General features: G+C 38.6%; 5 protein-coding genes across 6 annotated transcripts in view; 4 read left to right on the forward strand and 1 right to left on the reverse strand.

Annotated features, from left to right (window-relative positions):
• Nucleotides 1-22,944, forward strand: part of LOC112169941 (pentatricopeptide repeat-containing protein At5g24830) — a 41,370-nt gene that overhangs the window by 5,748 nt on the left and 12,678 nt on the right. The window lies entirely within an intron of this gene.
• On the forward strand, nt 1,761-5,855 carry LOC112169944 (uncharacterized protein At2g24330). The gene is made up of 6 exons (XM_024307062.2): nt 1,761-2,009; nt 2,098-2,371; nt 2,583-2,727; nt 4,016-4,125; nt 4,532-4,955; nt 5,124-5,855. Exons 2-6 carry the CDS (start codon nt 2,111-2,113, stop codon nt 5,414-5,416), a joined length of 1,233 nt encoding a protein of 410 aa, XP_024162830.1. The 5' UTR covers nt 1,761-2,009; nt 2,098-2,110; the 3' UTR covers nt 5,417-5,855.
• On the forward strand, nt 6,372-13,810 carry LOC112169939 (ubiquitin carboxyl-terminal hydrolase 26). 2 transcript variants are annotated; one of them, XM_024307050.2, is made up of 15 exons: nt 6,372-6,558; nt 6,965-7,062; nt 7,159-7,755; nt 8,297-8,552; nt 8,798-9,537; nt 9,925-10,033; nt 10,239-10,417; nt 10,621-10,905; nt 10,973-11,180; nt 11,658-11,729; nt 12,035-12,265; nt 12,356-12,619; nt 12,769-12,910; nt 13,127-13,337; nt 13,495-13,810. In XM_024307050.2, the coding sequence occupies exons 2-14, from the start codon at nt 6,983-6,985 to the stop codon at nt 13,219-13,221; spliced, it is 3,258 nt and encodes a 1,085-aa protein (XP_024162818.1). In that variant the 5' UTR covers nt 6,372-6,558; nt 6,965-6,982; the 3' UTR covers nt 13,222-13,337; nt 13,495-13,810. The 2 variants fall into 2 exon arrangements, with proteins under 2 accessions (XP_024162818.1, XP_024162816.1); XM_024307048.2 differs by having other exon boundaries at nt 6,373-6,558; nt 13,489-13,810.
• LOC112169945 (guanine nucleotide-binding protein subunit gamma 2) lies at nt 13,876-14,853 on the reverse strand. The gene is made up of 4 exons (XM_024307063.2): nt 14,492-14,853; nt 14,350-14,402; nt 14,213-14,257; nt 13,876-14,125 (listed from the first exon to the last, which is right to left on the reverse strand). The coding sequence occupies exons 1-4, from the start codon at nt 14,687-14,689 to the stop codon at nt 14,044-14,046; spliced, it is 378 nt and encodes a 125-aa protein (XP_024162831.1). The 5' UTR covers nt 14,690-14,853; the 3' UTR covers nt 13,876-14,043.
• On the forward strand, nt 19,341-21,667 carry LOC112169943 (ribosomal RNA small subunit methyltransferase H). Its single transcript, XM_024307061.2, has 4 exons — nt 19,341-19,814; nt 19,889-20,197; nt 20,711-20,903; nt 21,079-21,667. Exons 1-4 carry the CDS (start codon nt 19,473-19,475, stop codon nt 21,504-21,506), a joined length of 1,272 nt encoding a protein of 423 aa, XP_024162829.1. The 5' UTR covers nt 19,341-19,472; the 3' UTR covers nt 21,507-21,667.

Below are 22,944 nucleotides of genomic sequence, written 5' to 3' on the forward strand. Positions count from 1 at the left end.
AGGACTTTCAGTTGCCAAAATGGGAACTAATCTCCCTAAATTTAGACAAATAAAACTTTGATTACTGAAAAAAAACAAGGAGATTACATCAATTCAAAACGTCTATTGCGCCCCAATAGCCGTCTATTGCCCCCCAATAGAACTTTCGATAGCCAAAATGAGAACTAATCTTCCTAAAATTAGATAAATAAAACTTTGATTAAGCAAAAAAACTAGTAGATTACATTAATTCAAATGTCTATTGCTCCCCAATAGATGTCTATTGGGGAGCAATAGAATATTATTTTTCCTGTTTTCTTTCCTTTCGGGCCTTCTGTTGCAAAACAGAAGTAGAACCATTTTGATTTGCCCCCAATACAACTTTTTTTTCTTTTTTTTTTCCTTTCCTTCTCGGATTTCTTCCCACAGTTTACAAAAAAAAAAAAAAATGCTCTGGGCACCCAAGACCAGAGCACCCTCAGTCGACAAACCTGCCGGCGTCGGACTTGGTGGGCACCCAATCATCTTTCTTCTCTGCCACAACCTGCGTCGAGCACTGGAGGATAATCGACGTTGATGATGTCAGTCGATCTTTGGCTGTTGAAGGCGAAACCATTTGAAACCGGAATCGGAATCTTCCGGTGAGAGATGTTGTGCTTCTGCCCGTGTTTCGACGACAACCACTAGTCCACCACCGGACTTCCGACGACGTGGACCGATCCTGCTCATCTCCTCGACCTAAATCCTGTTTCGACGCCGCGCCGGAGTTAGAGATCAGAGAGAGAGAAAGACCGGAGGTGGAGATCGGGGAAGAGAGACAGAAGAACGACGTCGTTGACAGAGGAAGAGTGTCGAACTCAGAGAGAGGGCACCGAACTCCAGCTTGAACTCCGGACCCGACCCGGACTCGGACTCGAACTCCGGCTGCCGCTCTAGCATTAATCCAGTTCCTCTCCGACTCGGAAGCAAACGCCACAACCGGAGCTTCTTCGTCGTATGCAATCGACGTCGTCTTCCGCCCATGAAGGATCCGGTGAGTGGTGGATCTCTCTCCGATTCCTCGTCGTGCCGGACTTGATAACGACAGCCTGCAGCGCCATCGATGATGGAGTACTCACCGGAGCCTCCGTCGTGGAGCTCACCGGGCTCGGACGCATCGGGTTCGGAATCCGAGGGAGAGAGAGAGAGAGAGAGAGAGAGAGAGAGAGAGAATGAAACAGTTTTAGGAGAGCTGTGCTTATCGTGGAGACAGAGAGGAGATGTAGTGCTGCTATTGTGTAATTTTTTAATTTTTAGTGGGTAAAATCGTCTTTTTAATCTGTTTTTGGGTTAGTGAGAACAGTTTTTTGTTGATGGTGTAAGTGGGCTAAAATTAGCCTATTTTGGGGCTGGTGGTCAAGGACCCAAAACAAAAATCGTTTAGTGTTTCAATTATATTAGCTAAACAGACGTTTTGGATGGATGGTTTCAATAACAGTCTATATTTTCATAATTAATTGGTAGGAAAAAAAAGGGAAATCAAAAATGGATTGAAATTACATTACATGATCAGAGAGTTGAGTAACGAGTCTAATGATGGTTATTTATGACTAATTACATTTGGCGGCAAAGAGCCAAGAGCCAAGAGCCAAGAGGCGAGAGAGCGGGGTCCCAAGCGTCGTGCCTTCCAAAGAGGGTTTTAGCGGTGGGTCCCATTCCCACCGTGTATTCCGGCTCCGCGTTGGCGCCGAGCTCAAGCGCGTGAAACCAACCGCAAACTACTAAAAAGGAAGGCAAAAAAATAAAGCAAGGAAGGAAAGAAGGAAAATCGAGAAAGCTTTTGCCCAACGATTTTTGGAAGAAGACCCTCCTTCTCTTCTTTCTCGACACTCTCACTCCTCCACAGATACTCTCTCTCTCTCTTCTTTCATCTTCATCGATAATCGAAGCTCCGCTTTGCGTTCCCCTCACGTTCCTTCTTCATCGATTCTCATCATTACTCTCTCTCTCTCTAGCTAAAGATCTGAATCAATCCAAGGCTTCTCGATCCGGTAAGGTCCCTATCTCCAACGACTTCCATCATCTTCTAGATCTGAATTTGCTTAATCTTATCTCTGTGTTCTGGTTGATTTGTTGCAGACAAGGAAAAGCAATGGCGGATGACAAAGGCCTTGAAGGCGACAAGAGCGACGCCCCCGCCGCCGCCGCTACGCCTCCGGCGGTGCCGAAGAAGAATCGCAAGGGATTTTTTTCCAGAATGTTTACCGGCATGTTTCGGCACCGGGACGATTTCGAGAAACGGCTGCAGTATCTCTCTAAGGAGGAGATTACTGTGGTCAATAGAATCAACAGGAGGGCTCTGACTCGGAGAAGCTTCACCAGAAACGTCATTGCATTCTCTATTTTTTTCGAGGTATTCCAAATTGTTGCTCTGCTTTATTAGGCATACGCTACCTGCGTTGTTTTGGCTCCATTAGGAATTCTGAAAATGCACCATTACCATTGTGAAATTGACGAGATAAAAAAAATGAGGATAGGATGGTGTATGCTACTTACTTTTGTGTTATCTTCCATTTTCGGTTATTTTCTTCCTGAGGATTGTGCTTTGAATCTTTGATATTCAGGTCATCGCAATTGGTTATGCTATAGCAACTACGAGAACGACTGACTTGGACTGGAGGACGAGGACATTTCGAATTTTGCCAATGTTTCTGTTGCCTGCTTTGTCTTCTTTTACTTATTCAACATTTATGAACTTCACAAAGATGCGTAAGTGTCTTAAACTTTTCAATTTTCTTCGTTTGCGTGAACAATATTTTCGGTTTTATATTCATGTGACAGTTCTAATAACTGATTAGAACCATCTGGTTCCACGTTTGTTTGCATTTGTTAGGAGACAACTTAACCTATAGATTCAGACTTGTGTTGTTCATTTCCTATTTATTTCTTGAGTTAGTTTGAGCTTGATTGTATATTATCTCCAAGTGTTTTGGAGCTAGAAAGCCTTATTAACTGAATATCCCCTCATAGACATTTCCACCTTAAATTGTTGTAGTCATTTGTTAGAATACATTGTTGAAAGTCACTTCATCTCTATTATTTAAACCTCTTCTGTCGTCCATGCCAGTGGATTTTTAAATTGTGTTCTGTAGTTTGTTCCATGGAATAAGGAAATCCTGTCTGAATTATCTTAAATGTTAGCTGTCTTAACTTTAAAAGTTATAAGATATAGTTGTGAGAACATTATAACATACTTGTGTTAAATTGTATGAGAATGTATAAACTCACGTATTCATTGGATGGAAAACAAGTGAAAGTTTGGGAATTTAGTTGGAAGTCATTAATGCAGCTTACTATTTTTCTGTTTATGTTCATTGGTATAACTCCACTGATTAGAAAATTCATTAGAGGGGACTTTTTCCTTTGTGAACAGAGACGTCTTTTTTTGCATCATTTCCAAAAAAGTTGCCAAACTGGGGGGATACGTAAAAGCTAAGTTGTTGAACTGTGTAATTGGTCATGCTACTGGTAGCAGTTCATCAATGATACAGATCTATTCAAGTTCAGTACTGTTTCCAATATGCCCATATGGTCTTCTAAAACAAAAATACACATATGGTACATATCATGCATATCTTTACCAGCAAAAGTCTCTTTCTGGCTGTCTCTGCATTGTTGAATGTCTTGATATTTTGATTTTTTATTTTTTCTGTTGTAAGTGTAAATTTACCAGCTTTTGTGCATGCATATATCATGGAGAGGATGCAAAAGCATCAAAAATAAGGTTTTTAGGTATCTAAGATCACGTTGGTATTGTAATGGATCATCTGCCAAAAGTTAGAAACTGGACCTAATGTTAGTATTTTGTCAGTATATTAACTAATTTGTTTTTAGAATACTTTAAATGGTTGGTGTGTGAACTGCGAACCAATTCTTTAGAGTGTACTGCAAAGGCATAATTGCTGGCTTTCTATGAATCTTTCCTATCTGTTGCCTTAGATAAGTGTAGGCTACTTTCTTAATGTTGAGGCCTAACAATTTGATATCTCAATTATAGGTGATCGCAAAGATAATAAGACCCTGGAAAGGCTCCGGGCTGAAAAGCAAGCAAAAATTGATGAACTTAAAGAGAAGACAAACTATTACTCTACTCAACAGCTTATTCAGGTACTGATGAAAAGCTTTATACTTCTTTTATTATATGTCCTTGCGTCTCATTATTGAACTTGTCTGGTCTTATTTGCAAGTTTGTTTGAATTATTATCAGGTGAATGGTGTAGGTCTTGGTGCATCATTTGCCCTTTATCTCATTTTGTTTTTGGCTGTTTTAATGGGTCTGGTGGAAGACTTCTATGATTTAATGGAAAACCAATAGTAGAAACAATTTGTAAAGCTTATTCCCATGATCATATGGCATGTTACTATTGTTGGTGGGGAATGAGTTTGTGCTCCTAGAGCTCTGTCTTTAACATGATTGTGGTGCTCTTATGCTGGTTTCTTCGTGAAGATGTAACTTGTTTATTCACCTCCAATTTCTTTGGTTGTGCTTACGCCATGTTCTTTTTTTATGCAGAAATATGATGCTGACCCAGCAGCAAAGGCAGCTGCTGCAACTGTCCTGGCATCTAAGTTGGGTGCGGATTCAGGCCTAAGATTCCATGTAGGAGATGAATCTAGAGCTGATGCCCCATCTGGGAGAAGCAAGGATGTTGAACTTGTCCAGTCTGGTGAACTTCGAAACCGGAAAACAGGACTCACCAGATCTAATAGTACAGGGAGTACACAATTGCTTTTTTCTGAGGAAGAGACTCCTCGTTCTGTTGGGTCTGAGGGTCCCCAGACCACTGAGCATGGTCAGCTGGTTGTTGCTCATCAGAATCCTCAAGCATATGCTGCACAAGATGGAAATTGGATTGCTCGTATTGCAGCATTACTTGTGGGTGAGGATCCAACACAATCTTATGCCCTCATATGTGGCAACTGTCATATGCACAATGGTAAGCCATCCACATCCTGATCCCAGTATGAGCACTTGCTTTTTTCGGTGTTTACTTGAAAGAAGTGAAGGAAAGTCTTGATTGCAGTGGTACCCTGCAGGCTGATGCACTCACATTGTTCCATTTCGTGGTTGAAGATACTGATCTGATATTCTTTTCTCTCTACAGGGCTTGCTAAGAAGGAGGATTTCGCATACATTACATATTATTGCCCACACTGTCATGCTTTAAATAGACCAAAGCATTTGGAAGGGGGTGTTACTGGTTCAGGCTCTCCTGATTCGGGATCTCTGACAGCAGGGGACAGGAGTGATGTAGCAAACCAGGCCAGTGATTCTTTGAATGACAGTGTCGTCACAGGTACCAGCTCAGTTGTAGCTGGTCCTGAGATTGAGCAAATAACTGAGAGGCTTGTGTCGGGTGATACAGATACAGTTAGTTTAGAAGAAAAACACGAGTAGGGTAAAGATGTTCTCTTTTTGGATTTAGGCCTTCTTTCCCCTTTGCTGATAGGTATGGGGGCTTTGTTTTCTGCTGGACGGATTTATGGGCTTGCCTTATATGCTTGGTGTGTACAAGAAAACGTTGAGATCTTAACCAAGAGACCTTTGGAGCTTTATGATCATGGATTACACTGGTTGTAACTTTGTACATCTTTTGAATTTTCATTTTCTGAATTTCTCGGTTCAGTTGTTTGAGCTGGTAACGGCGGGTAAATGGTATACTATCTAACTTTCCGAATTTGGAAACTAGAACTGATTGCTGTAATGCAATATTACGGAAGGAGTGTCGCTTGAGTTATTCGGAGGCTCTTACCTTTCCAAATTTGGAAACTAGAACTGATTGCTGTAATGCAAATATTATGAAAGGAATGTCGCTTGAGTTATTCGGAAACTCTTACCTTGGATTGGTTACCTTATTTTACGGATAAACTTTGCTGTTAAGTTCCACGGAAACGGTTACTCGTGCAGTTATTCTTGACATCTGTGTAACGTATATCTTAAAAATTTAAAACGTGTCAAAGAAAAAAATGAATTGACTTGTGTGTAACGTGTATCTTGAAAATTTCAAAACGTGTCAAAGAAAGAAGTGAAGATTTCATTTCGACTTATGTCACGAGACCAAACGATGACAGAGTACATTCAATTGTCTCTTTTAACTTCATAAAAGATTTTAATTTAAAAAAAAAGTAAAAATGTAATTGAATGTTGTCAGTCAAACTAGTTGAACTACTGTAAAAGTCGCCTGAGATACTGACTGGATCTTGACCCTTCACTGAAACTCGTGTCCCTCCCAAATTTTAACTTGGCGAAGGGAAAAAATAAAACAAAAAAAGGGCAACCTTTCGTTTTCCAACCATATATTTGACAATTGACATGAATAAAATTCATAAAAACCAACAATTGCTTTTGGAAATCGAAGCTATTTCAAGTCTCTCACGCTGACCTAAAATAAAAACCCCCAAAATTATATAAATTTTTTTTAATATATTTTTATTCCGATTTTCACACCAAAAACCGGCTCTTCATCTTCTCGAGCTTCAGCTACAATCAAACACAGCTTTCTTCTTCATCTTCGTCTTCTTCTCTCAAACCACCACCAGGTAGCTCTCCATCCATTCTTCTATATATGTTTCTTCTTTATTATTATTATTATTATTATTATTTTTTCTGCTTTTACATGCATGAATTATATTCCGACTAGAATTTTAATATTCGTCGGCGATTAGCCTAATTTTGATCGTACTGTAGTTTCTAGGGTTTTCTCCGCGTTTGTGATTTTTTTTTAGCTTCAGAAAGTTTAATACGTGCTCCTCACTAGCTTTGAGAATGCACAATGGAAGTGTTTGCATCTGAAATTTATTGGAATGCGAGTTTGAACTTCAATTGTAATCACCCAGGGCACTGCGAATTTGTGCTTTTCCATTCAAGCTTCTGTTTTTGTATCTGTATGTGCATATTGGATTAGTATCTGTAAGAATTCATGGTCTGAGTTCATGTCCATTTCAGGGTTGGTCGGTTGTTAAAATGAGCCGGCCAAGTACTCGGAGTAAGAACAAACGAAATAAGCAAGGGGATAATGGTGACACCACTTCTGAAATATTGAGGTAGGAGCATTTTCTTCTTATGCTTGAAAGTTTTGTATCTTTTGCTTGATGTGCATCTTTTGATATGTTTGGATTCACAATGTGGTTTTGGTGTAGGAAAATTCATGCAACGGGTGAAATAACGAATCAGGATATAAACACACTGTATAAAAATTCAAAGCCGGTTTGTCAGGGCTGCCGTGTGAATACTAAAGACAATCCGAATTGCTTTTGTGGGCTAATTCCACCTCCTAATGGCAGTCGGAAATCTGGCTTGTGGCAGAAGACATCTGAGATTCTGCAAAACCTTGGCCCGGACCCTTCTCAGGATCTTCGTTCATCTGATGACTGTCCTGCAGGCCTCACAAATCTTGGTGCGACATGTTATGCTAACAGCATACTCCAGTGTTTGTATATGAACAAGCCCTTTCGTGAAGGTATCTTCTTGGTTGAACCTGATGTCTTGGAACAACAGCCGGTGTTGAATCAACTTTCTCGGCTTTTTGCACTGTTGCATCTCAGCAAAATGGCTTTCATAGACTCATCCCCATTTGTGAAAACTTTGGAGTTGGATAATGGAGTTCAACAGGACAGTCATGAATTTCTAACATTATTGCTGTCTTTGTTGGAACGTTGTCTAAGCCACTCTAAAATTTTGAAGGCAAAAGCTATTGTTCAAGATCTTTTCCGTGGAAGTGTGTCACATGTTACCAGGTAAGACTGAATATGTCATTAGTGTTTGTATATTAATTTGGCATTACTGTGAATATTATTCCTGGTTTTAATTGGCTAAAATGATAAAAGTGCTGGTGGCTGTGCATTTCCCATCTTTCTTGTTCATGCTAGCCCTTTGTTTTATCACAAATACTTGTCCCTAAACTATTAATACTTTTCTCTGAAAAGAATTGTTGAAGGTTCTGTTGTTCAGAATTTTCTAAATGAACTTTTGAAATTTCCACTCCTCTGGTCATTATGTGACATTAAATATACTGAAGTATGTTTAATTGAACCTTTTTTTTTAAAGATGGGAGGAGATAGTCATTTTTAATTTGTGTAGGTCTTAGTTTTGCTTTATTTCATTTTAAATACCAGTCAGTACTTTTGTAGTCTGGCAACAAAATTTTGACACGTGCTTCTGATAGAAGCAACTAAGCAACTCTCCAGTTATGCCTTCAGTTAACCTCAGATTGCTACTCCTTAGTTATATTCTTCTTCTTTCTAATTACAGTCATAATTCACACATATATGTATGTAGGTGCTCAAAATGTGGAAAAGACTCTGAAGCTTCTTCAAAAATGGAAGACTTTTATGAATTGGAGTTGAATGTGAAGGGTCTGAAAAGTTTGGATGAGAGTTTAGATGATTACCTCAGTGTTGAAGAGCTTCAGGGAGACAATCAATATTTCTGTGAGTCATGTAAAACAAGAGTTGATGCTACTCGAAGCATCAAGTTGCGCACATTGCCTACTGTTCTGAATTTTCAGCTTAAGCGATGTGTTTTCCTTCCAAAGGTAGTTTATGATGTACATTTTCCTTGTTCTAGCTAGAATTATTAACTTTTAACCCTTGAGAATGATCATTTATGTGCATGTCAATGAGCACAGAAAACCCATATAAGCCTATCCTTCAATACACATCTTGGCACTTATACAGAGGTTGAAATTGCAGTATTGTTGTTTATAGGTCTGTATACATTGACTTGTAGGAAATTTTATTTTTTTAATATTCTATTTTCTATATTGATTTGTGTCAGTAGACGACAACAAAGAAGAAGATTACATCTGCATTTATGTTTCCTGGAGTACTTGATATGAGGCAGAGGCTATCTGAGCCTTCTCAGATTGAATCAATATATGACTTGTCAGCTGTGCTGATTCACAAGGGAACTGCAGTTAACAGTGGCCACTATGTAGCACATATCAAGGATGAGAAGACAGGGCAATGGTGGGAATTTGATGATGAGCATGTCTCAAACTTAGGGACTCACCCGTTTGGAGAAGGGACTTCTAGTTCCAATAGCAAGCCTCTTAAACCTGAAGCAGTTAACCCATCTTGCTCAGAACAGATGAATGGTGTTTCTAATGGTGATAAGATGGATATTGATCACCAACCTTCAGATTCTGTTACTAGTTGTGATGTGGAGACATTTTCATCAAGTGATGCATATATGCTGATGTATAATCTCAGGCATTCCTGGAAGGATAATGGGAAAACCCATGTTGAATGTAATGCCAATAATATGAAGATAGAAGATGGTAGTTTTTCTGGTTCTCTTCCATTTAATCTTTGTGAAGAGATTAAAAGCAGTAATGCATTATATCTTGAATCTTGCCGAAAATACACATTTAAGAAGGAAGAAGAGATGAGTTGTATCAAAGAACGAAGACAGGAAGTGCGCTCAATTTTGTCTGAAGCTCCTGTTCGATCACTTGAGGAACCTTTTTTTTGGGTTTCAACAGATTGGCTTCGTCAGTGGGCTGACCACATTACTCCACCGTAAGAACATGTTTCATGTCGTTGTTTTATAAGTTGGAGTTCTCTCTTTCAAAAATGTTTCTTTCTGTTGTACATGCAAGTTCACATTCTTTAAATCTATAAATTTCCTTTGTGTTGGTAGTTTTCTGTTCATGCCAAACCTTTTTTATTTTATTTTTCTTATCGGAAAATAGGATTTGGGGAAAAGAATTAAACTACTGTTGCTAGGTATTTTACCAGCTAAAAACATCACTGTGAACTTTTTCTTTCCTTTTCTTTTTCATATGTATATTTTAGATATTAACTTGCTCTCTGCTACAGCACAATGTGAAGGTTTATGTTTTGCAAATTTATTTATTTATTTATTTATTCTTTTTGGCTTTTGACTCGCACTACGATTGCATGCAGTGTTCTTGACAACAGCTCCATCCAATGCATGCATGGAAAGGTTCCAGCATCTAAGGTTGGCTCCATGAAGCGGTTCTCAGCTGAAGCTTGGACCAAGTTGTTCTCTAAGGTAGTTGCTTGAGTGAACTTGCTTAATGTTGTGCAAATTTCTTGTTATGTTTATAGTGACTTAACCCAGTAAATTGTATTGAACTCATGATGCTTTAATGAACCTATGGTCCACTGCCCCCCACTCTGTGTGTGTGTGTGTTTCTGTTACACATCTGATAATTAGTGATGGTCTTTCTTGTTTGATTGGATGCTGACAATTTCAGCACAATGGGGGGCCAATTCTGACCAATGATGACTCCTGCACGATTTGCCTTATTGATGGGGCTCGAGATGTGGTCTCTGCTGACAGCTATAGGGATAGGAGAATATTAATGAAGCAAGTTGCTGAGGATGCCATTGCAGGGAGGTGTTCAGATGGAACATACTATGTTTCTAGATCATGGTATGACTGGAAACACTGTTGGGTTGCCCTTCACACTTCAACTTATGCTAGAGACATATAATATTGTCACCGGCTTTTCCTTACAAGTCAGTTGAGGCATCATAATATGAATAATGATGGAGGCTATCTAGTTCTATTTTCATGACATCTGCTTTTAAGACTCTTTTTGTTAGTGATTGTCGTAATTTTTTTTTTTTTTGTAGGTTGCAGCAGTGGCTTAAAAGAAAAATTCTTGATGCTCCATCTGAAGCTGATGCAGGACCAACAGTTTCAATCAGGTGTCCTCATGGACAGCTTTTGCCTGAGCAAGCCCCTGGTGCTAAGAGATTGCTTATTCCAGAGATCCTCTGGCTCTTCATTTATCAAGATGCTTTAACAGTAAAACCTGCTGAGGACCTGGGTTGTTCAACTTTTCTCTCAGACTCTCTACAGTGTTCTGAGTGCAGTGATGAACTATCTGAAGTTGCATGCATGGAGGATTCTTTAAGGTAACTTCAGCACACTCATACTTCAAAGCTTAATGTGTAATTGCTCTTACCATTTTGTATGCTGCAGATTGGTCAGGGAAAAACAGCGCCAGACTCATGATAAATTGGCTGCCGGGAAAAGTATTCCTCTTTCTCTGCATTGCAAGTATTACTTGATACCCTATTCTTGGCTTTCAAAATGGAGAACCTACATCAACGCAGCCGGAAGGAATATTTCTTCAGTAGAGAAACCGGAAACATTAGATGGCATCATGGATTTGATCAAGTGTGAAAAGGTAACCTGCAACTTTACTCGGCAATATTTTGTTCAACAATAGTCTGGTACCGCTGATAGAGTGTAATTGGCAATTTGCGGGGTTTTGATTTCTACTGTATTTATCAGCTTATTATACTGCTTCTTTATGTAATAGAAGGCCAATGAAATTTTGAGGGACCTCATCATTTTATGTAGATTTTTTATTATTTTTTATTATACTTATTATTTTTTTTATTTTTAAACGTTTTAACACTGGTGTGAAGGCCTCTGTGCTAAATGGAGAGCCTCTGCACCAACACAAAAGCCCTGCACACCCTAAATTCTTGCCATTCTTAAGCTGCTATTTCTGATGAGATGGGAAATTTTCACTAGGTTTGATAAAACTATTGGGACATTTGAAATATATTGTCTTTCTAATTCAATCTGCCTTTTTTCTGTGTTTTTTGTTATTTCTGTTATTAATATATATAAATAACCTCTTTATGCTTTCTTTCAGCACTCACGACTTCTAGAAAGGCCTGTTGATCTGGTCTGTAAACGTGGTTTGATTTCACAAAAGTCTTCCCCTGTAAGTATCTGAATACATGTCTTTGAGTGTGTGGGTGTGTGGTTTGGGCAGGGAGGGGGATGTCAGGGTGATATTATTAGGTTTCTTCCTATTTCATATCTATCTTGAGAATGCAAAAAGTATGTTGACCATAATTCTGGAGAGATTGATGAGACATTTGTTGGGAAGAGAATGGTGAGGGAATGATATCATCTGAATTTGTTGTTTAAGCTTTCTCTGACTTTAATGATCAAAGTTTCAAGCTTGTAACTATTCTTATGCTATAGTATTGGAATTCTTGCTTATTCTGTTGTCTTTGGATCTAGGTGGATGGGTTAGTATTCATTACTGAGAGTGACTGGAAATCCTTCTGTGAGGAATGGCGTGGTATTGAGGAAAAAGGTGTATCTGCTGAAATCAAGTTAAGTAATACTGAAGGAAATAACTTGGCAGAGTCCTCTGATGATATGCAAATCTGTGAGGAGGACTTGAGTACTCCAAATCTCGTGAATAGTGAAGTTGATTCTAGATCGCTTGTGATTAGGACTTTCCCTGAGGTACAGGAAACTTTTTTTTTTTTTTTGTGTATTGTGCTGCATAGTAGAGGGAGTATACTTTATAACATGATACTTGCTTCTTTTTGTTAGATATGTGAGGACTGCATTGGAGAGAAAGAAAGCAGGGAGCTAATGCGAAAGCTTGAGTACTGCAATGAGGATATATATGTATACTTGGTACATGGCAAGGAAGCTCCAAAATATATTTTACAAGCATCTGAGACTAGTTTTGATCCAGATCGCCGAGTTTCCAAGCGCTCTCGAAAGACAAACACCGGAGATCAAATAAGTTTGAAAGTCTCTGGTTCTACATCGATATACCAGTTAAAAATGATGATATGGGAATCTTTTGGGGTATGTTTGTAATGTTTCACATCGATATATCAATTAGAAATGCATTCTCTTGTCTTGTGCCACTGGCATTTTCCTCCTGTGTTTGAATAAGTTTCTCAATAATTTGTAATGTTACTGTTGGCATCTAATTACTAGTTTAATATATGCAGGTTGTTAAGGAAAACCAGATACTTCACAAAGGCACCCGAATAATTGATAGTGAATGTGCTACTCTGGCAGACTTGAACATATTCCCTGGGGATAAGCTTTGGGTGACTGATTCAGAAGTCCATGAGAACCGAGATATTGCTGGTAACTTAATTTTGTTTGTTACTACATTAGAAATAAGTGGAATGTGGTGCTTCAGATTATCCTTTATTCCGATTCCATAAATATTGCTCTATCTGGATTAGTTGACGTGATGTAAATGCTTTGTTATTCACCAAATGTTTCTGATTGGTCTAATTGTAATGCATTGGTCAGTTTCAATTTTAGTTGTTAACATGCAGTTTGACGATGTTTCTGCAGATGAGCTTTCTGACCAAAAAATGGATGTTCAACACACTGAAGAGGGTTTTCGAGGGACACTTTTGACGACAAATATCTCATCCCAAGTTGTTTAAGGAGCATGTTTTTGCTAGTTAAATGTCAATATCCAGGATTTTGTAAATATTGACTGAGGGGAGGTGACTTGAATTTTTAATCTTCAGACGGCATGTTGGAAGACCTGCATTTTTAGGTTAGTTGCAATCCTATTGTTGATCTTGTTTCTTTACAGTTGTGAAACTGGCTTGTATCAGTTTTATTTATTTATTTTTTATCAAACTTCTCTCCTTTGGATTCATTCTGCAGTTCTTTCCTTAGTGACTATTCTTGCATTTCTTTGGCAGAAGCAGTTCTTGAACCTAGTATTGGTGAGCTTCCTGCACCTAAGAAGGCTGGTCCAATGTGTAAAGTAGATCGCCCTCTCCCTTCCCCTACCCCGTAAGAGGATGTGTCTCGTGGTCTGAGTGTTCTTTTTCTATCCAGTCCTGGTCATGTTTCTGTTCATAAGGATGTTAGCGTGCCTCTTTAATCTTTTGTCCAAATGTAAATGTTGTGAAAAGTGTTTCAAGTGTGATGCTTCTTTACTCAGTAGCTAATAACTTCTGCGGTTACTCATCATTGTACCAGTAAGCCTTTGAGTATTAATAAATCGATTTTCATGTGTTAGTTCCTCCAGAAGGTTGATGAAAGCAATCGTGCACTGGTTTTATTCAATTACAGGAGCCAAAAAAGATCTAAATAGCCTCGTTCATAGGGAAAACTTCCCCGAATTTATATTTGCTGTTTTGTATCCCAATACATTCTTCCCGACTTGTTGTTCAAAACATTATGATCAAGGTAATGCAAAATGTACCAAAAACAAGAAGACATATTTGGTAGAGAGATTGGTTTGGCCATTCTTAGATCCAGCGATTGTTATTTCTGGTATTGTGTGCTCCTCTGAACCACCTATCCCAGCCCGCTTCAGGTGCTCCTTTACTCCTGTCATTTCATATCATTCATCCTCATCTCTCAGTTCATCCCGGTAAAGGAGAAAACACAAGAAAGAAAAGAAACTAGGGTGATTACCATGGAAGTAGGGGATCAGAAACAGATTCAATGCTCGCAACAAGTCTGTTTATATCAGAAGTTTAACGGAATCAGACCGTGTTAAGAAAACAATGATGCATCATGATATCTTGGATTAGAAGCAAGAATTTGCTTACTCTTTGCAGACAAAGGAGGATTCGCCTACTGTTTCGAGCTCGTTAAGCTCTTCCTGCATCACAATTTTTTTTTTATCGTAATTAAATTCCTGGATTCTCTAGGATTTATGGGTAGGTGAGGAAGAGGAAGTGGGGATTGGACCTGAATAATGTTGATTTGAGTATGGAGATGGGAAATAGCAGCAGCCATTCTATGCTTGCCCACGAAAGTCGGACATGGCGGCCCTGCTCTGATTCCTGAGCCTGTTGCTGCTGCATCTTCTCTCTTTGCTCCTCCTCCTCCTCCTCCTCCTGATCTTCCTGGAGAAGATGATATGTTTTCTTCTTGCTGCTTATCCATTGACAACAACCAAGCTGTGGTTCAGACTTGGGAGGTATGACCTAGATTTATAATTGATTAGTGCCCAAAGGGTGGGTGGAGAATGGAGAAAGAGAGAGAGAGAGATAGTGGACCTCGCTTGTTTTTGATGATTAAAGCAGTGTGGACATGGAACATGGAACATGGAACAAATAAAGAAAGCAATGAGAGTGACGAGTTTAATAATAGGAAGCGAATAGTCATAGATACACAATACATTCATACAGTGGATGGGAACTGCCATCTATAAAGATTTTTTTTTTTTTGACGAAATCGTAGGCTTCGCGGTTGTCTTTTGCTGATTTTCAGTGCTACGGACCCCGGTCAAATCACGTAGATTGATATTATAATCTTTTTGTTTGTTTTAATTACAGTAATAATTTTTACCAATAAAATTTTGTTGGCTGAGTATTTCAGATAAGGATCAAAATTCGGTATATTGACAGGTTCAGATATTACCAAAAAAAAAAAAAAAACTACTGGCTAAAGAAATGAGAGAATCCACAGTCAACCTAAATGTCAATATTTTCAGTTAAAACAACATTTTTTTCATGCTAAAAAAATCCACTCATTTATTATAAACTCTTGGGTTTTGATTACCGACAAAAAAAAAATCTTCAATTTTGTGTCGTCACGATTTATTGGTTTCCTCAATCCTTAGAGCAAGTGCAGCGGTATGCTTAACTGGGCAAAAAAAGTCATTTTAATGATGTGTTGACCGGGTATATTGAAAAAGCACCTTCCACCGGTTCCTTTTTTACGAGACAAAAGATGGCCTTTTTTGACCCAGGCCAAGAAAAATGTCATGGCCTTGACATATTGCTTGCCCAGGCGAAGAAGCAAGCCAGCTCAGCCCATCAGGCCACATGGGTGATGTCAGCGGCCAATTAAAGAGAGAGACGTCATGGCCTTAATCTGGGCCGTTGTTTTCAATTAATGTTCAGATCCAACGGTGGTGCAATTATATGTATATATAGGGTTGTAACGGTAACAAAACGGTAAGAGAAAATATTGTTAAAAATTCTAAATATTTCTCTATAAACACCCTCCATTTATTTTACATCTCACCCAAAAAAAATTATGTTTCATAGTTACACAATGAACAGTGAAATAAAACTGTAAAAAAAAACAATGAACAGTGAAAAAAAAATAATGAACAGTCTTGACCGGTCAAGAAAAAAAACGGGTGCTAACCCATGTCCAGTGGCAGTGAACAGTAACTTGACTGGTCGAATTCTTGACTTTTCGACCTTAACATTTCTTGACTACGGGTGAACTTGCTCTTAGTCTATCTTATCTCATAATTTTCTTTTTTAAAAATAAAATTCATTGAATCAATTAGTAATTACAATCAATTAGAATGACCATTCCTTATATTCAATTTATGATTTGCAAGTACGTATGTTGGTTATTTTATTAGCTTCATGATGTGGAGTATGGAGCACTTTAAACTCTAGATTCCTGCTCAAAATCTCTCGAACTTCCTCTATAAGCAACCCATACTAGAAAGGTCTATGTCTTATGAACTTCCTCATAATCTTTTAAAGTTCTAATCTTATGAATCTCTTATGTGGAATGTGTCGATGTGCATGTTATGAGCAATAACAGCTGACAATTCATATAATTTTTTAATTTTTGGCCACGACTTCCATTGCAGACCGCAAGGAATTGGTGGATTTAGCAGGGATGAAGCTGCTGCATTTGGCACCTTAAGCTCAAGTCAGCAACCAAGCCATCAGATACCCAGCACCCAGCAACTCGGAAACCTTTTCTTCGATGGGAGGTAACCCATTTGGATAGATGAACGATTCTATTTCAATTAGAGTCAACAATTTTTTTTTGGCTTCTTATCATTTCAGAAAGAAGTCTGCATGACATCTGGTCCAAGATCAAATTAATGTAATTATATGGATACCACTTTGTATGATGAGTTGATAACACATTCTACATGTTCCAATGAGGTCCAAGCTAATCTTTCAGAGATCAAGGTACTGATCTGATCGACTCTTTGTAATTGATCACTGAACATTCACTATATTGTAAAGTAACCAACAACTGTATAAACAGCTGTATATATTTAAGCAAAAGTTATTGGGGAAAAACTCTCTTTAATGTTTCTACTTTCAGTTGAAAGTAGAAACATTAAAAAGAGTTTCTTCTTCATTTCTGCTCCCGTAAGTTAATCTGCTTAATTAGCTTGGTAAGTCATGCATACATGCGTCAGTGATTGATTGATGGTTAATTACTTAATTTGCTTAGCTTGGTTTGTTATGTTTTTATCAAGCAGTATAAATCTTTGAATAGGCCCTATCAATTCATTGAGCAAGATCTTTTTTTTTTTTTTTTTCTCCTTTTGAAAGGATCACATCATTTCATTAACACACGTGGAAGCTCTTACAATTTTTTTATGTGTCCTATTAGCTTTTCCTCCCCTCATAAGTGGGGTGGCGGAGCCATATTTGCAAATTATATTACTGGTATATCAAGTACCACGAATGATAAAAAAAAGGTGTGAGTGAACCTCATTTCATTCTTCACAAATATATCTATCATAGACTGTCTCCAACCTCCTACTATCATAGAAAAGCAAAATGAAAAAAGATAGGTCATGGCCTTTCGTGGATATATAGTTGGAGACAGAATTAATATCATTTGGATCTACTTTCGTGGTGTTGACGGGCCAAAATCCATGAAGAATGAAATGAGGTTCACTCACATGCACCTTTTTTTTTTTATCATTACTGGTACTTGATATACCAGTTGTATAATTTGCAAATGTAGCTCCCCGCCCCACTTGTGAGGGAGGAAAAGGCAATAGGACACATAAAAAATTGTAAGAGCTTCCATGTGTTATAATGAAATGGTGTGATCCTTTCAAAAGAAAAAATGAAAGTTCTTGCTCAATGAATAGGGCCTATTCAAAGATTTACACTGCTTGGTAAAAGCATAACAAACCAAGGTTACCAAGCTAAGCAAATTAAGTAAGTAACCACCAATCAATCACTTACGCATGTATGCATGACTTACCAAGCTAATTAAGCAGATTAACTTACCTCTCCTCTCTTAACCTCTTTTTTTACTTGAGCTTCTCACGCTTTGAATTAGATGAAGACACACAACCACTTTGTTTATTTCCTTCCTCTCTCCTGTTCTTCTTTCCTTCCCTGTTATTCTTTTCCTTTCCTTTCTCTCTCTCCTGTTCTTCTTTAAAGAAGGTGTGTGTAGTTATTTATAAACGACGATGCAAATGCCGCCGTCGTGATCTGCAAGAAGATGGGTTTTCATGAGAAGTGTGTGTAGTTTAATCAACCAATTGAGTTTCTGGTGTGCATGAGACGTTTCCTACCAAACAACAACATTTAGGTAAGTCATGCATGCATGCATGGCCTTTATTTAACGCCTATAAATATTAACATACTCTACTTCCTTGATCACTTCAATCGATCAATTGCTTCCCTAGAAACTCTTTTTCTGTCCCATCGATCAATTGCTTTCTTCTCTGAGTCTTCAAATCCTTCTACACACACACTCTAGTTGTTTAATTTTCGCTTGCACATCAAAGCACACATAATCTTTTCATTTTCCTCCTACTATCTTTCTTTCTCCCTAAAAGTGAGGCGGAAGATCCATACTGCTATGAAACGTTACAACTTTTTATCAGAGTTCCAAAATCGGTATACAAATTTGTAACTGAAATGCATTTCGCTCTCCTCGGCTAAGCTTACCGATTTTGGAACTTGATAAACAAGTTATAACATTTTATAGTATGAATATTCCGCCTTACGTATTGGGGGAAAGAAAGATAGTACAAAGAAAAATGATGTTGTGACTTGTGATTTTGTGATGTACTTCATAACTCCAAACCTCCTGCACCATATCAGCAAGCATTTTTGAAACACATACAAGTCTAGCTACACCATGCATCATGTGATCATAATTTTCTACTATGGACCATCCTTCCACATCATAGAATTGGTTTCGAACCTCTCCCCTCTTTGATTCTGAGTCAGCGTCTGAATTAACCCTGTTGGAAGTTGGAACAATCACTTGAATCCTCCCCAAACCAATGGCAGCAACACAACTAATGAAAAACTGAAGGAAATAATTTAATGTGTGATAAGTACCCAATTTATAATAAGTAATATTAAAATGTTGCTTAGATTTAGAATATTTTGTCAAGGATGTGTCTGCCATGTATATTTTTCTTTTTTTTCAGCTTAATTGTATCATGAGTAAAGTAATATTGTGAAATGTTTAAAATTGAAGGAGGCCCAACTATAAATTTTGGAGGTATATGAATAGAACTTCTAAAAAAAAAAAAAAAAGGTTTTTATTGATAGTATTGGACGATGGGTATTGTATGAAAATTTAAGAGGTGTAGATAATATATAAATAACAAATAAAAATAAGTTGAAAATCTATTAAGTGAGGAGAGCTAAATATCAATTTTTGAGATATGAATAGAATGTCACATTCGGTATTTCTTGGGGCAAAAGGGAATGGAGAAAAGCGTCATTTGTAATAGTCTAAACCAGGCCCTTACCAGAGACAAAACAGGCCCAAAATGGAAAAGTGGAAAACCCAACACTGATTTTATTTATTATTGTTACCCATTATTTTTCATCAAGTATTTCCTGAACTAAAAAAACTGGGCACCCAAATCCAAATCCTTTTTATCTCTGCGACCAAGATGTGTTGATTAGAGCAACTTGAGAGGTTTAGGGTTTAGGGAATGGAAATGCGGTGAATAGGGAAAAGAAAGAAAATGGCAACAGCAGCTTCACTGTCGACTCCAGCATCAAGAATCTTCTCTCTCTCTTCCTTATCACTCCGCCTCCGAGGCCTCACATCCGCCGCCCACAGTCTCAGTCGGAGCACCACGACTAGTAAGAAGAAGAAGCAGCAGCAGCAGAAGCAGAAGCACAGAGTCGCCGTCAAAGAAAAGAGAAGAACTCGCTCCGATCGAGAGTTCGACATCAACCGTTATGGAGACTCCGCTTTCCACATCCCAGTCTTACTCGGCGAAGTCATCGACGTTTTCCCGCCCTCCAAACCTCTCCGGCGTTTCGTCGACTGCACCGTCGGAGCTGCCGGCCACTCTTCCGCGGTCAGTAATTTTTTTTTATTTTTTTTTTCGGTTGTAAATATGGACGGATTAATGATACTGTTGATTACGAGCAGATAATTGAAGGGCACCCTGAAATGCAAGTGTATGTGGGACTTGATGTTGATCCTGTGGCGCTTGACAAGGCTCGAGCTCGGATCAATTCTGCGTTGAACGACCCAAGTTCGACCCTGAAAGCTTATACATTTTTGGAGAATTTTAGATACATCAAGTCTTTGCTTACTGACGTGGATGAGACACTCCTTGACACCGGAATTGATGGCATTCTGATGGATTTAGGAATGTCGTCGATGCAGGTGAATGATCCTCAGAGAGGCTTCAGTGTGCTTGCTAATGGGCCTCTTGATATGCGCATGGATCCTCAGGTAAAATTTTTGTGATTTAGCTCAAATGTGGATGTGATGCCTATAAGAATGCCTTGTTATATATTACTCTGTATATTTGGATGATTGAATGCCTGGTTGTCCTGAGTCTTGCACCATGTTAACATATATGTGCCTACTGATTGGATGTGCCATTAATTCAATGAAGACTTAATATTTAGGACAAAGTTGAAAATGGAATGTTGTACTATTCCCCTTTTAATGTGGGTTTGACAAGATTTGAAGAACCTGATTTCTATTCCCCTTATAATATGCACTCCCAATTTTCCTGACCTCTGTCTTCATGTGGTATAGTCCTTGGCGACAGTCTTTTTTCCTTTTAATCATCTTCTCTGCCAACAGTATTGTGGAACACTCAAGTTCTGGTTTATAGTTTCTAGGATGAATGAAAATTTCTGGTCAGAATGACATGTATGATGCCTATATTTTACTGGCTGCGTTAGAATTTTGAATATTTGTCTTATATATTTAATTGATTGAATAGGGCTCTGACAGGCAAGTCTGAAAGCAGAAGACATTTTAAACTCTTGGCCAGAAACTGAGGTGGGGCGCATCCTGCGAGACTATGGGGAAGAAAGCAATTGGTACTCTCTTCAAAACAAAATAGTTAAAGCACGCTTACAAGGTGGATTGCATTCCACTGGTGAACTAGTAGATCTTATAAAATCTGCAACTCCTCTAAGTCGAGGTTGGTATCCTTGTCATTCACTATGTGCAATTTCTGTTGTCACTCTCACATTGTACTACCACTATAGTACCTCTGCTTGTTGATCTCAACAATGTGCGCCTTAATTATCTCTCTCTAAAGAGTTCTGTAATAGCAAAAAGGTACAAGTAACTAAAATTAAACTTCATTGCAACAGAAGGGAGGCAAGGTTGGATTAAGACAGCAACAAGGGTGTTTCAAGCTCTGAGGATAGCAGTTAACGATGAGTTGAAGACTCTGGAGGATTCTCTTTATTCATGTTTTGACTGCCTGGCACCTGGTGGTAGGCTAGCAGTCATCTCTTTCCACAGTTTGGAGGACAGAATTGTGAAACAAACATTTCTTGACATCATCAACATCAAAGGCGGAGATGGGGACGCTTACATGATTGAAGAAAGAGAGCGGAAGCAAGATTTGAGAAAGATCAGAATAGACATTGATAAAGACGAAATGTGGGTCAAACAAATGTTACAGGGCTTGAGAGGAACAATTCTCACTAAGAGACCAATTACGCCATCTGAAGAGGAAGAGAAACTGAACACCCGGTGTAGGAGTGCCAAGCTTAGGGTGATTCAGAAGGTTTAATTCAGTTTGAAAGCCAATATATTTCTAAATTCCTGCGCTTTTATCCCTTTTTTTGCAACAATATCTCTTTATCTTTTACCCCATTATTTATTCCCATATGTTTAGGTTGGTGTTTTCATCTTACAAGCAATGATAAGTAATTCTCATACTTCTTCACCGGCCACCTTCGTGCTTAGACCAACTCCTCCATGTAAACAAGTCAATTGTTTGAGCCGTGCCATTGGTTCAGTGGAGTTGAGCTAAGAAATGCTAACATTCATACAGCTCAAACCAAGAAATGCTCATGTAACCTAATTATTAATTCTCTTCAGCATCACAGTTTGCAACATTAGGATGATTCAGTCACTTATTTCTTTATAGTTTTCCAACCATTAACTATAAACAATGAACGTTTAAAACTTAGCAAGCAAACAAACCCGCGGGCTACCGCTGGTATAGCTAATTTGTTCTAGTTCTACTCTACTCTAGAGTCTTAGGAACCGGGGTAGGCCACCATGGAAGAGAAAACGGATAGTACAAGTTCTTCTCGACTCCCTTTATTGTACTCTCTGTAGTTGTCTCTGACGTTCCTCCACGAAGGTTGCACGCGATAATTTTACGGTATAGACTCAAACACACGACATCCTCATTGTTTGGGTGGAAGGCGAGCACGCTAATCGTGTTTGGATTGGGGACCTCAATATCTTTGCAAGCTATAGTAACACGGTCGGCTAACCATTTGAGTTTGCCTTGGCTGCCCTTGACTACTTGTTTCAACTCCCTAACTCTAAATGGCAGCAGAACCTCATCGTAATCTCTAGGGAGAAATTCAGTATCCATGCATAACAGCAGACGCCCTCCGCTCACTCCTAGCCACCCTCTTCCCCCTCCTCCATTTGAAAAATCCTCAGGCGGCTCAATGCAACGGTACTTAACAGTATTGGATTTGGACAGATCCAACTCAAGTATAAGGTCATTATGGCACCACAAGTACAACATTCCATTGTAAGCTACGGAAGATGTAGTTTTCCCAATGAGAAAGAATACATCACTAAAAAATGAAGAAAATGCTATCTCTCTCCATTGACGGGTCTCAGAAGAGAAGATCTCGAAATGAAAGTTTGGATCAGATGAATTCGGTACTAGTCGCACAACCTTCCACTTATACTCAGCATTAAGGATGAAAGAATTCGTTCTACTAGTAGTACTAGTCCCTTGTTCTTCATCTCCATTATGATCATCATTTGAGTACTTATAGTATGGATCACAGTCAAAGGCCACAAGCGAGCGGTGGTAGACCCCAGGGGTGGGAGGAAGAGGAACCCATTGTCTGGTGTATGCACTAGTAGATCTTATAAAATCTGCAACTCCTCTAAGTCGAGGTTGGTATCCTTATAAAATACCCGTCTCTAAATCTTCTCCACATCCTGGCCTGGCATTACTCCTTTATGTAAACAAG

The sequence above is a fragment of the Rosa chinensis genome, chromosome 6 (assembly GCF_002994745.2).
Source record: "Rosa chinensis cultivar Old Blush chromosome 6, RchiOBHm-V2, whole genome shotgun sequence".
Lineage (NCBI taxonomy): Eukaryota > Viridiplantae > Streptophyta > Magnoliopsida > Rosales > Rosaceae > Rosa > Rosa chinensis.

Bases quoted from the DNA above. Each gene is read 5' to 3' on its own strand.
- LOC112169945 (XM_024307063.2), bottom strand. From the start codon at position 14,689: ATGGATAAGCAGCAAGAAGAAAACATATCATCTTCTCCAGGAAGATCA. The intron at 14,403-14,491 runs GTCCAATCCCCA...ATTGTGATGCAG, and splicing joins CTCAAATCAACATTATTCAG to GAAGAGCTTAACGAGCTCGA. The intron at 14,126-14,212 runs GTAATCACCCTA...ATGAAATGACAG, and splicing joins TCTGATCCCCTACTTCCATG to GAGTAAAGGAGCACCTGAAG.
- LOC112169944 (XM_024307062.2), top strand. From the start codon at position 2,111: ATGGCGGATGACAAAGGCCTTGAAGGCGACAAGAGCGACGCCCCCGCC. The intron at 2,372-2,582 runs GTATTCCAAATT...TTTGATATTCAG, and splicing joins CATTCTCTATTTTTTTCGAG to GTCATCGCAATTGGTTATGC. The intron at 4,126-4,531 runs GTACTGATGAAA...TTTTTTATGCAG, and splicing joins CTACTCAACAGCTTATTCAG to AAATATGATGCTGACCCAGC.
- LOC112169939 (XM_024307050.2), top strand. From the start codon at position 6,983: ATGAGCCGGCCAAGTACTCGGAGTAAGAACAAACGAAATAAGCAAGGG. The intron at 9,538-9,924 runs GTAAGAACATGT...GATTGCATGCAG, and splicing joins GCTGACCACATTACTCCACC to TGTTCTTGACAACAGCTCCA. The intron at 11,181-11,657 runs GTAACCTGCAAC...GCTTTCTTTCAG, and splicing joins ATTTGATCAAGTGTGAAAAG to CACTCACGACTTCTAGAAAG.
- LOC112169943 (XM_024307061.2), top strand. From the start codon at position 19,473: ATGGCAACAGCAGCTTCACTGTCGACTCCAGCATCAAGAATCTTCTCT. The intron at 19,815-19,888 runs GTCAGTAATTTT...GATTACGAGCAG, and splicing joins CTGCCGGCCACTCTTCCGCG to ATAATTGAAGGGCACCCTGA. The intron at 20,198-20,710 runs GTAAAATTTTTG...GGGCTCTGACAG, and splicing joins ATATGCGCATGGATCCTCAG to GCAAGTCTGAAAGCAGAAGA.